Source organism: Musca vetustissima, unplaced genomic scaffold (genome assembly GCF_032173495.1).
Source record: "Musca vetustissima isolate MV318-11 ecotype Yass unplaced genomic scaffold, APGP_CSIRO_Mvet_v1 utg30916, whole genome shotgun sequence".
Classification (NCBI taxonomy): Eukaryota; Metazoa; Arthropoda; class Insecta; order Diptera; family Muscidae; genus Musca; species Musca vetustissima.
In genome coordinates, this window is record NW_026887549.1 from 73,151 (window position 1) to 87,034 (window position 13,884).

At 34.3% G+C, this 13,884-nt stretch overlaps 2 protein-coding genes across 2 annotated transcripts; both read right to left on the minus strand.

Moving 5' to 3' along the window:
* Window positions 1-3: 3 nt before the first annotated feature.
* Window positions 4-8,739, minus strand: LOC133335122 (modifier of mdg4-like). Its single transcript, XM_061543428.1, has 5 exons — window positions 8,469-8,739; window positions 7,720-8,398; window positions 6,556-6,942; window positions 3,050-3,105; window positions 4-245 (listed from the first exon to the last, which is right to left on the minus strand). Exons 1-5 carry the CDS (start codon window positions 8,736-8,738, stop codon window positions 12-14), a joined length of 1,626 nt encoding a protein of 541 aa, XP_061399412.1. The 5' UTR covers window position 8,739; the 3' UTR covers window positions 4-11.
* Window positions 8,740-11,481: 2,742 nt separating this feature from the next.
* LOC133335123 (fatty acyl-CoA reductase wat-like) lies at window positions 11,482-13,490 on the minus strand. Its single transcript, XM_061543429.1, has 6 exons — window positions 13,436-13,490; window positions 12,930-13,366; window positions 12,458-12,653; window positions 12,015-12,394; window positions 11,683-11,753; window positions 11,482-11,611 (listed from the first exon to the last, which is right to left on the minus strand). Exons 1-6 carry the CDS (start codon window positions 13,488-13,490, stop codon window positions 11,482-11,484), a joined length of 1,269 nt encoding a protein of 422 aa, XP_061399413.1.
* Between the last annotated feature and the right edge of the window lie 394 nt (window positions 13,491-13,884).

Genomic DNA, 13,884 nt, shown 5'->3' on the forward strand with positions numbered 1-13,884 from the left:
GCATCTTATCTTCAACCATCTACAAAATCCATTTTTATACATTCCTTTACCGGTTTCATATCTCGATGAAATCTGGAATTATGCGTAGACAGAGACCACTTGGTTTTGAAACTTTTATTGCAAACCGCACAATCGAATTCTTTGCCCATAATTTTTGAATGTTTCGAGGCAATGTGACGTCTTAAGGCATTTGGCGAATTTAGTTTACGTTTACAGATTTTACACAACAAATATTTTCCTGAAACAAAAAAAGAGAAGAAGTAGAAATTAAAATTTTAAGGGAAAAAATTTTAAGATCAGCGTGGATTTAAAAAAAAGGCAAAAGGCGTGGATTTTATTAAAAAATATTTTTTAAGGGACCAACAAAAGGCGTGGATTTTTATACATTTCACCACATTGTGGTGCATATGTTTGTAACAGACAAAAGGAATCGAGATAGACTCATGATTCTTTTTGAGAATATGCATGGAGTCGATTTACGCATGTCCGTCGGTCCATCCGCCTGTTGATGTTAAACAAAGTACAGATCGCATTTATAATCCGATTTGGATGAAAGTTGGCACAGCTTATTTATTTGGCCCAAGGACAAACCCCATTGAAATAGGTGAAAATCGGTTCAGATTTAGATATAGCTCCCATATATATTTTCGTCCGATATAATGTAAATGGTGCACCAATGACCCTATATATTTTTCGATTTGCACGAAATTTGGTATAGACTACTGAATTAAGTCTCGAATTATGTGTGCTAAGTTTCGTGAAAATCGGTTCAGATTTAGATATAGCTCCCATATATAGTTTCGCCCGATTTAATGTAAATGGTGCACCAAAGTCCCTGAAAATCATTCGATTTGCACGAATTTTGGCATAGCGTATTGAATTAAGTCTAGAATGATGTGTGCTAAGATTCGTGAAAATCGGTTCAGATTTAGATATAGCTTCGTCCGATTTAAGGTAAATGGTGCAGCAAAGTCCCTGCAAATCTTTTGATTGGCACGGATTTTGGCATAGCGTATTGAATTAAGTCTCGAATTATGCGTGCTAAGTTTCATGAAAATCGGTTCAGAGTTAGATATAGCTCCCATATATAGTTTCGCCCGATTTTAGGTAAATGGAGTACCAAAAAATCTGAAAATCATTCGATTTGTACGAATTTTATATAGCTCCATATCTAGGCCGATTGACACAACGTACTGAAGTTAATATAAATTAATCTCTGGCGAGTTTCTTTGAAATCCATATATAATTTCGACTTATTAATGTTAATTGTACACCAAATAATCAATGGGTGTCTGATTGCGTTTAAATTTTAAACAGTGCGGCATGCCCAGTAGCGTGTGTCAAGTTTGTTTTAAATCGATTTACAAAATTTAGCATAGGTTGCAGGATTTTCTAAAAAAAAATATTTTTTAAAGTTCTAGATTTTTTAAAACAAATGTTAAAAGTCTACCACCAGGCGTATATTTTTTAAAACAAATTTTAAATTCTTTAAGGTCTACCACATGGCGTAGATTTTTAAAGTACATTTTAAAAGGTCTACCACAAGGCGTAGATTTTTTAAAGTACATTTTTAAGGTCTACCACATGGCGTAGATTTTTAAAGTACATTTTAAAAGGTCTACCACAAGGCGTAGATTTTTTAAAGTATATTTTTAAAGTCTGCCACAAGGCGTAGATTTTTTAAAGTACTTTCTTAAGGTCTACCACAAGGCCTAGATTTTTTAAAGTACATTCTTAAGGTCTACCACAAGGCGTAGATTTTTTAAAGTACATTTTAAAGGTCTACCACAAGACGTAGATTTTAAAAAATTTTGTTTTTTTCTTTAAAAAAATCCTTTCAAGGAATTTATTTTCCATATCGCCTTAAAAATTCAGAAATAATTAAAGTATTCCATATTATTTGTGTTTTTATATATATTTTTTTTATATATCAGATCAGATAATTTATTTTTGTATTTGTTTATTTGTTTTTTTTATTATTATTATAATTTTCATTTTGTTTTATCTCTTAAACATTAACAAGAAATTACTAAACATAGAATTTCAAATTCTAGCCATGATGATAGTTAGGAGTAATGTGATTGAGAATGTGAGTTGAAAAATGAAAATATTAGAAATGTACAACAAATTTAGAAAATTATAATACTAATTAATATTTACAGTAACTACATTTTTATAATATACAATTCATGTTTGTGGGGATTTTTTAATTTATGTCCATGATTTCAAATAGCAAATAAAAACAAAATTAAATTTAAGGGAATGAATTGAATTTAAGTGAATTTTTATGTGAAGGAATATTTTTTTAAATAGAATTCAAAAACATTGTAGATTGGATGTCGTTGTTTTAACTGCTATGTTTAGAAAATATTCATCATAGATATAAAGGGGCTACAAATCGTATTTTGTTTTTTTTTATAAATTAATTGTATATTATATGAAAATAAAGTAATATTATGTGATGCTTATAGTTAATAGTTCCCTAATATTTAAATGTTATTTTATTTATATACACATCATTTATTTTCTGGTATTGTATTGATATTATATTTTAATTGCTATAATTTATTCATTAAATTTTAAACAATCTTAAATAGAAGTAAGATAGGAGATAAAATGCCATGTGAAAATGAAGACATTTTCATGGCATACTTTTGGGGATATTAAAAAAAAACACACACACAATTGTTTCCATAATTAAATGTGATGGCAATGCTGTTGTAGCTCAACTACAACCATTTTAATTGTTATCATTTTTTGTTCATAAACTAATAAAAATAGGTTTAATTTAGATGATTGTTGGTGATCATTTTGAAGGAGGATAATGATGACAATGACGCGATGACGACGACTAGCTTCTTAATATAAAATATTTACATTCTTCTTTAACTATCGATCAGTTTTCCGGTTTTAGGCCCAATTTTTGTTCATGCGAAATTCGTATGTGTTCCCGCAGACTGTATTTATTTTTGAAATTCTTATTGCATAGTTCACATTTACGCGGTGGTTGCGGGGTGTGCTGTGTACGAATATGTCTCCAAAGATTTACTGTCGTTATGACCATTTTGCAAAATTGACATTCTGTCCATTTATTATTGGGTAAATCTAAAAATATACAGAATAAGAAGAAAATAGAGAAACAAAATGAAAACACAAATGAAGAACAACAACAACATACACAACAATCTAACTAACAATAACAACAACAAGAATACAATTAACCAACAAGATGAATGGTGCGCAAAGGAAAGGATTTAATATACCAACTAGAAAAAAAGATGGGTGGCATTACAACACGAACATAATACAAAAAAAATGAAATGAAAAGAAAAGAAATTTATTGCAACAATAACAAATTTCGAGTTAACTAATTTAAAACAAATATATATTAATTTCGAAGAAAAAAATCGATATTATAAAATTCAAGAAAGAAAATATAAAATAAGAAATGAACATACCCCGCACCATTATTAAAATTTTAAAGGAATTTGAAAATAGTGAAACTAATAGCTTAGAACTCAGATGCTAGTAAAAGAGAAAAATATATAAAAACGCTATCTGAGAGTAAAAATTATTACAATGAGTTCTAAATGTGAAAACTGATGGTGATTTCTAAAATCAGCACTTGTTCAGATGTTTTTTTTTATTATTTTTTATTTTATTATCAATATTATTACAGTTTAGTTATGCCTCAGCGCCAGTATGTGTGGACTTTTTTAAAAAATATTTTTCAGGGATTCAAAAAATTTAGGCACTCAAAAATTGTTTGTGAATTTTTCGTGAAAATGAAAGGGTCTTTAGTGCACAATTTACATAAAATCTGAAGAAAATTGTGATGCAGCAAGAGTCTCCTGATTGTACATGCATGAACTCAAGGTTAAATTTTTGTTTCAATTCCGTAACAGATGACTTGGGCTCATCTCGGACTCTTCTTAAGATTATTTTTTTATCAAATTGAGAAATGTTTCTATTTCGCCCACGCGTTTCTGGTTGTTTCGCAGAACACCCAACCACATATTGTATAAATTTATAAGTTTTTCCTTCAGAAACCAATTTTTGTATGAGTTCTCCTTTTTCTTTTGTACAATGTTTTCCGCGGACGATTTTTCAAAACTTTTTAACATAAAGTGCACGCATTTGGATTTTTTTAAAAAAATTTATAAGCCAAAAATTTTCGGATCACAAAAACAAACTAAAAATTTGAATATTAATGCGATTTTACACGTTTTCTTACTCCACTGCTATTATTATGCAAGCGAACATATGAAACGGCAAAGAAAAAAATAACGGTAACATTTTTCAGATTATTTTCATACTTTAAATAGCAATGGCATAAAGTATGCAACAAAATAACGATTTAAAATATGTATAAAGAAATCAACTGTTAACATTATTTTAAAAAATATAGCGCATATATTAAGAATTAGTACTAAAATGCTATTAATTTGCACGCTACTGTATATCCTCAGCCTATGGTTTGCGGGGGATTACGGCTTTAGATATATGATTCACAGAAGGAGTACTGATAGGTCTCATCTTCGGACTTAATCATGACATTACAATTAGCTTGATATTGAATTACGATTTTTTTAAAATATTGACACTTTGAGGCTTGGTAAAGATAATACGTTCTGCAAAGTTTGGTTCAAATCGGACATTCCCTTCGCCTAATATTGAATGAATGATACGTGGGGGTGGGGGTTGGGTTAACCAAGGTCGTGAAACGTTTGGAAAATGTTGACCATTTGGTGTGGAGGTACCAGAAGCAGTGGATGTGTAAAGTTTGGATGAAATCGGATTCCCTTCCAGAGTTATCGTGTGCACCAGCCGGTCAGACAGACATTTGAAAATCGACTCCATATTGGCTGAAAAATACCGAAAATGTTGTAGAACAATTTGTATGGGAAGTTCATATAGAATATGACTATATATTTGTGAACAAGGCGTTTTCCCCTCAAAATGCCACGAAATGACCTTCAACCCAAATGAACGTGTATATTGGAAAATGCGTCTGGGACCTTTGTATGGATGGATGTACTCAAAGGTCAAAGGCTAGTTATAAATTTTTTTTTTTTTTTTTTTTTTTTTTTTTTTTTTTTTTTTTTTTAATTTATTCACAATAATTTCAAAGTCCGCAGACCACATTTAAGAAATTACCAGTCTACAAATCTCATAATTACACTTATAATAAACAATAACGCGAAAATCCTCGACTATAAAATAAAACAAGAAAATCTTAACAATCACGATAACAATTGCGGGCCAAGAATAATACATGTACATTTCACTAACTTGACAAGCAATACTAGTAAAAGCAGTGATTATTCACAGAAACCCAAACAAAAATTTTGACTGCAACTAAGATTCTACTCGAAGATCGAGCGGAAATAGCTTAATATATAAAAAATAATAAAAAAGTTACTCTATAATGTTATCGTGGTTATTAAAACAGTATTAAAAAAAATACAAAAATTGAGGCACTTATCATTACAATAAAATTAATTAACAATAATTTATACAACTGTTATCACAAGAAGGATGGGATCAACTCAAGTATCTGTAATAATAAAATTCATTTTACAATATTAATTAAAAGATAGAAAAAATATAAACATAAATATAATTAAACAGGATTGGGTCTACTCAAATAAATGATACAGGGAGTATTATTAATTATGGTATAAATAAACAGAGGATATCTTACAAAATGTAATTATATAGGATGGGGTCTACTCAATTATATAGGATGGGGTCTACTCAATAAATTGTGTGAACACTTGTCAACCATTGGGAACCAAAAAAAAAAAAACAAAATTATTCCATTTAAAATTATATCGTGATTTCAACAGTAATCAGACGTGATCACCAGCGAATCGAATTACAAAACAATAACAATACAAAACTATACACTCAATTAGAACAGAAGACGAAACGGATACACTACTTATAGGTGATCAGATACATTATGAACAAAACCGTACTCAGGCACTCCTCTTGCATTAACCATTTTTTTCATCATAATTTTGGAAGCTCTTCCCATTCAACACTGCTTTACCTTTGATAATCCATTTTATTTCTTTGTTAATTTGTATTTCATAAGAAGTTAAGCAATTCAGATCTCATTTACCTTCCCTACTACAGACGGATTATTGTTGAAAATTTTACCACAACTAATTTAAAAAAAAATCAAATATTTTCTCTAATCAAAATTATAAGCACTATTCTAGAATGAAAACATAAAATCAAACACAAAATTATAACAATGGACAACAGATAAAATAAAGTGCAATAAACAAGGATTTGAAAAAAATAATAAAATATAATTGCTACTTGGCAATATTAACTTTGGAGACATATTCGTTTGTTAAACACAAATGTAACATTGTAATAAAATTTGCTCACTCATCACTACCGGCAACAAATATTGTATATAATATTAAAATATGAGTAATAATAAACAAATAATAATGAAAAATATATATAGAACAACAAACAAACCAAATAAAAAAATTTTATATAAATAACATAAATGACTAAAACGTTATTTGTACATACCTGCTGATGTATTGCCGCCTCCTCCTCCGCCGCCACCGCCACCTTTATTGTCGGATTTTAGTAAAACATTTGAATTGGAATTATTATCGTCCAAATGATGTTGTCCCCCCGCATTACCCGAAGATGTTGTTTGATTTAGCAAACGTCCCATTTCTAGAGAAATTTCCGAATTATCACCATGTTGATATTTCTCTTCAATTTCTGATTCGGTTAATATTTCATATTCGGATGTGTATTGTGTTACATTTTGTCCACCCGTTGCAGAATCTTGATTGTTACCCGGTGCTACTTCACCATCGGAGAGACGATCATCATCATCAACATCACCAACTATATACTCGGGTATATCCATTTTGATGGCACCTCTTAAAATTGTCATATCAGCAGCTGAAAGAAAACAGAACAATTTAGAATACGTATCGTTTCCGTATCTAAAAAACCTATATTTTCGGAAAATATATAATATTATCGAGCCCAGATATTAAAATATGAATTTTAAAAATCATTTTTTTTTCCTAGATATTCTTTTTTAAGCCACAACAGGCTTAGAAATTTTAAGGAACATTTGTTGATGCCATAGCAGAATGTAGATTTTTTAATGACTACATTTTGAAGCAGAGCTCTGACTAATACGTATTCCGCTGCGTATTCTGCTTCCGTGCTACTAAGAGCGATATATGATTTCTGAGCCAGTTTTGACACTGAATGCAAGATGTCAAGTCTTGTAGACGTATTTTTCAAGCCTCTGGCAAACGGAGTGCAGTTATTTTCAAGAATAATTTTTCAAGCCATAGCGGAGTTTATACTTTTTTAAAAATATTATTTTTCAAGTCATTGCGGATCGAAGTTTTTTTTTCGAACCATAACCTATTTCTTAGAGCCATTGCTGAGTACAGATATTTTTAAGAATAAATGCTCAAGCCTTGTTCTTGTTAAGATTAAAAAAATATGTTTTTCGAACCAAGATTATTTAATGCTGCCTCAGAAGAGCCTCGAAGTTTCGAAGCCTTTGTCGAGCGTATATTCTTTAAAATATTTTTTTGAAAAAGAATTTTTTTAGGAATATTTTTTCGCGCTAGCGAAGCAAAGAATATTTTCTGTCAAGAGTAAATTTTCTTAAAAAAATATTTTTCGACGCCATAGACCCCCTCCCATAAAACTTACTCTTAACTATTGTTTGTTCATCCACCGCTTCTGTGGTATAAATATTATCATCATCATCGGAAAAGGTGATTTTTCGTTTCTTCATCGAAACTCCTCCTACTCCCATTGTTGCTGCTGTTGCAGTTGAGGCGGGTAATGTTACAATATTTGTATTTAATGTTCCAGCTTGGGTTGTTACTTGGACTGGCTGGCTATGGGTCTGCTGTTGTTGCTGCTGCTGATGAGTATGATGTTGTTGTTGTAATTGTATATGTTGCTGTGGGTGACCCGTCGTTGCCGTAGTTACCTGATGATGTGTGGTCACTTGGTTGCCGGTATTCTGGGGATTCGCATGAAGTTGTAAATTTTGTATTTGTGTCGGAACCTGCTGATGATGATGATGTTGCTGATGTTGATGGTTTGTGTTTTGTACTTGTGCCGTCTGTGTTTGCAGACTGGGCATTTGCAGTTGGGTCGCGTGTGGCTGGAGCAATGGTATATCGATGGTTTGTGTTGCCGCTGTGGCATCATTGACGGCACGTATTGTGCTCGGTATGGATTTCATGAGTTTTTGATCGTCGAGTACAGGAGTGGGCGGTTTGGGTTTCTCTTTTTCTTCGGCCGTAAGGCCTTGGACTGCCAGCAGCTCGGCGGTTTGTAGAAATGATTGCAATGCTTCTTGCTGGACATTTACTTCGCCCTTAAGTAGGAAAAAGAAGACCACGTTAGTAACATTTCCCAGGTTGATCAATCAAGAAGATTGTACTCACCTGATACATAAACTCTATGATTGAATTGAGATCTTCATATTTGATAAACTTAAATATTATAACCGGATGGGGATGAGGATTTTCTGTGAAAATCTCCTTGAAATATGAACTACATGCAGAGAGCACCACCTTGTGGGCCTTTATCTTCCTGCCATCACACAGCAGGCTGACATCGACAAAATCATCATTTACCCGATGATTGTCCAGGGCATAGGTAAGATGCCGAAAATAATTGTTCCATCTAAGGGAGTATTGCTGTGGCGCGGCCATAATTACAATAGGACGAATGATCCGAGATGTTTTGTGTAATCCACCATTCACTTCTCACAGAGTATTAGCACCCAAACAAATTTTTACATTTCTCTTTGTAGTATTTTTATTTTGCTTCTTTCTTTTGTGGTAATTTCAATTCATTGCATTCACGATATCTTTTCCACAATTCAGAAATTGATTGTTTATTTTTATTTTTTTGATATTTTTTCGCCAATAAAAATCTGTACGTTTTAGACGCTTTTTCCACCGACTGCGACTGAAGAAAAATTTAAAAACGTTCCGTGCTAACGAATGGCAGGAGAAGGCAAAATGACCGATAAAGCAGAACTCAAAGCGGATAACGGAATATTTACGAATGTGGTGGGAGGGAGACTGAAAGATTGTTGTTTACAAACATACACATTCTCACAGGTCACACGGACACTGTGACGCTGGTTCACTGGTGGGGACTGTGTGTGAACTAGTTCACATCGTTCAGCTGTTTTAGGTTTATCTAAATCGACATCTAAATAATCCAATATAAACACAAAGTACAGATACATTTACATGGTGTAACAGTCTAGTAATCTTGTAATATCGTGGTCAGGATTACTAGACTGTTACAGGAGGATGGAGAATGCTGGAAATGAATAGGTCAAATATCTTCGGAGATATTTACACCATCCTAGGAGCTTCCTGTTGTACACTACAGTATAGCATTTTTTGGTCCCGGTACTCCAGATACCGTCTGGCGCCCAATCTTATAATTGATTAGCCTAGGGGAGATGCCAATCTCCTACTAGGCGCGTCTTCACGGGAGGCGGATGGGAAGGGGGTATCCATGATGTACAGTGCCAAACTGACCTAGGCCAACTTTTCTCTGTACTTCGTGGAAACATTAGGGATCACCCGTGGACCAAAATCGATCGGGGTAGTGCCCTTAAATTAATAAACTATGATACGAGAAGAATAAAAGGAATACATTTTATAGTGCAGGGAATTAATAACTCAGTACCGGCGGCAATCGTTGATGAGATCGCAAGCTACGTGACGAACTGGAAATTCAATTGGTAAACGAGCAAGTCAACACTGATGCAAATTTGTCCATGACAGGACTCGGAGGGGACGACCTAGACAGGACCCTTAACGCTATCCGCGATAGTTTAGAGGAGCAGAGTAGGGAAATGTTCGACAAGCAGACAGGATGTGGAGATACGCTTCCAGTGAAACTGCTACTAAATCTTACCCTGACTAATGATGAGCTGGACACTACGGTGGTTCCGGCCAAGTCTACACAGGGGGATTATTATAGACTCAACGAAGGAAGCGTAGACCTTGTTGACCGATCGATTGAAGTCTGACTGAAACAGGTCCTGTGTCGGCACTTGCCGACAATAAACTTCAAAGGCGATGTCCGACGATGGGGAATCTATCGAGGCCCCAGCAACGGACTGCGGCTCAAAGGTCGGAAATTCCCGAGAAGTATCTGATGCGAAACACTACAAGCATGCTGTTTCGTATCTTCGAAATTCGTTTAGCGAGACGCGAATTTGCTTTCGGAGAGGGAAGATCACCTCATCAAGGGCAAGATGAGATTCATAAGGAAATTCGAAAGAATTTACCCGTACACTCACCATCGTGAGCTTCAGATGGAGAGGATGGTAGCTGCTGACGAAGACCTTCAAGTGGCAATCATTGACAAATCTGGTCCTTGTGGTAATATTAGAGCAGTCATCGGTTACTCTTTGAAGCAGCCCTTCGATCAGCTATCGTCTGTGAGTCGGATCAGGAGGATCGTCAGTTTGACAGTGCCTTCATGCAGATGGGTGTCAAAGTCATAAACTGTTTGAACAGGAAATCGAGAAATTCTCGTGATATCTGTTGAGGGCTTTGGTGCACTCTGGGAGGGAGCCAACCTTGCTGTGGTCTCCTTATCTGAGATCCCAACCAGACGGATCCTCTCAGCCTGGGTTCCCCAACTTCAGTGGACAAGAAACTCCTGCTGAAAATGTTGGCGCTACAAACTCCCAACCTCACTACATCGAGTTGGACTGTTGTCAGTCTATCTCCTTGCAACGAGGATGGAGGGATGGTCGCAAGGCCTTTCTCAGAGAGGAAAGAACTGTCTACGTCCAGTGCTTAATTAGTGCTCGATAGTTTTTTATCAGGTGTGCAAATCCGCTAGTGGTTATTGCCACTTAGACGAAAAACATATTAGGTTAGAGTATGTCCTAAGGGAGATAGCATACTATCGTAACTTCTGATGTCATCCTTATTTGCGATGTTGTAACCATCAGAACGCTTTATGCTGTAATTTGTATTAGGATTGACTTCCGACCCAAGTAAGTTGTTCCTCCCATTCATGTAGCCCACAAAAACAATAATTTTAATTAGAAATCTAGGGTTTTTTAATCGATTTTATGGTTATAATTTCTACTAAAAAACAAATATACGTGGATATTTGTTTTTTTTTATATTTATTTCACCAACATATTATATAGAAGCAATAGGAACTTTTTTACAATATAATATAGCCCTATATATTGTATTGCATAATGTAAGACCCAAAATATGCGAATACGTATACGTGCCCCCTTCGATGGTATTGGATTTTCTTTGAGCAAAAACTTTTTAGCACCTTTTGCACATTCTATAAGATATTCATCCATATCCGAATCTAAATAGTCCAGAAATTTAAAGGTGGATCTGAAATTTTTGAATTTGATATACATATTTTTCAAAAAAAAAACCCCCAAAAATCTTACCTCTCCTGATCCTCAATAAGATTTTCCAATGATTTGAAATTGTTATTTATGAAATGCCATTCGGTATTTGTAAATACTTTGAGAATTTCAGTGGTACTCTTGATGCGTCTTTGAATTTTCAATAATCTAGAAAAAATGTGGTATTAGTAAGTATTTGGAAATTGGTAGTATGAAAACGAAGAACTTCAAATACGTACACTGCTGGATGTCCAGCCAATCGTATGAAAATATCTAGTAAAATTGCTGGGATCACTTGCAAGCCGAAGAACTGAAATGAATGATCGTGTTAGTAGGATAAATTGACCTATTAAAAGATTTTAAATCTGAATACAGCTGTTCTCTGAAATTTTATCTTGACAAGCAACCTAACCTAAATAAAATCTTCCAAGGGTGCTCTATTTTTCTTTTTTAATAATTATCGCTTCTAATCCTCTAGAATATGTGAGGTTAGAATGGACATTCGAAATACCGAAAACAAGGCCTAAATCCACGTTTGATCCTCTTCATCGTTATGGATCTGTGTACTTACCCTCAGATAATGCCAAAATGCGCAACGAGTTATTGAACCCTCCGGCAGCCAAATACATTTTTCATATGGATATTTTAAAACCGTCTTTTTACCCATATCAATTATGGTACCCATCGACAAATGTCGTTTCGATGATAAACTACAATTGTACACCTCCAATTTCCGATCACTTCGTATGAGTTTGTCATTGGCCTTTGCGTGTTTATAGCCCGTGACCAATAGGGAATTAACAACCATATCAACTGGTATTATATCGGGTACAATATCTGGATCCGCGTGATTGGTACGCATAATACCAAGACCACAGGCAACAAGCATGCCGACCGGACCATTGAAATTATCAATCCAACCGGGAAAGGGTTCCTTATAGCTGCTTACCACTGAAAATATATGTGAGACATACGAAATAAAGGTGGATCATTAAAAATAAAATTTTAGCTTACCTATGGATGGCCGGAAAATTACTACTGGCAATTTTTGGCTATACTCCTGTACAATGTGTTCGGCTAAATTTTTTGAAAGCGTATATGAATTCGGGTGTCCTGGACAGAATTTGGGTAGTAGCATATTTAAAGTCTCCTGATCGTAAGTCTCCGCCAATTTGATGGCCGTACGCCAGTCTGCGTATGGGGGATATATCTGCAAAGAGATATAATAGCGGAAAATGTTTTGATTCGGATAGACAATTGGAAAAATGAAAAGGACGCATATTTGAAGTCCAAAATACGTTATCAAGATTTTTGTATCCTTTCCTTAGCTTCACAGTCTTCACACCGACTGATCTAAACCCGGTTGGGTACAGCTTTATGGAGATACTTGTTAATGACCATATTTTTCAAACTACCCATATCCTGATGTTGCAGTGATTTTTATTGTCTTCCTATGTAAGAGTATTTAGCTTTACTTTCTTCTTACCTTTTCATCGACCACCCTTAAATCGGGATGTGAATATGTAGTTGAGACGTGTACAAAAACTTTGAGTTTTGGCAATTTCTCAGCAACCTTAAGCATTTCATGAGTACCACGGGTATTCAGGAGTATCGATGTCTTTATGTCATCATCGAAGCGTACCGTTGCGGCCACATGAAATACAATGGTAACATTTTTTAATTTTGCTAAATCTACGGGCGAAAGTCCCAAGCCCAATTCTTGACATTCACCATTGATGGCGATTAACTTCTTATACGCTTCCGGTTGAGATTTGCCGACTTGTTCGAATAGTGGCATTTGAAGGATATCCTCTAAACGTTCCTGGGCATTTCTACCCTTTTTGCTGCGTAATAAAATATAGACTTTTCCAATATCGGGCAGTGAGCGCAGGATCTTTTCGATTAGGACTTTGCCAATGAAACCTGGGGAATGAAAAATATATTATTCTTTTCCGATATAAATATTTTGGATATTTCCTTAAATTCCTGTACCTGATCCTCCCGTAATAAGAATCTCTTGGCCTGCATAATATTTTGCAATGGACATTTTGCTCTTTGCGTCCGCTTTTGATTTTGGTTTCTTGACATTCAAATCTAAACTGTGGCCAACAAAAATGCCTTGCCAAGAACTTGAAATAAATTACAACGTAAATACGTATCATTTACATATCGATGGTTGCTTTATTAGCATTTTTGTTAAGAAAGCTTTCGATCGATATTAATTCGCGGTGTCAGATGTCATATATGATAAATAAAACATAAAGACCAATTTCAAATTAGAACAGACAAATATAAACAATGTGCAAAAATGCAACATTGAACGAGTTGAATAAATCGGAAAAAAATTTTACTCCACATTGTGTATTTAATACTGAACCTGACGGAAGATACGGGAAGGTAAATTCTGATATGGGCGTATATCACAACTGCAACAAGGAAAG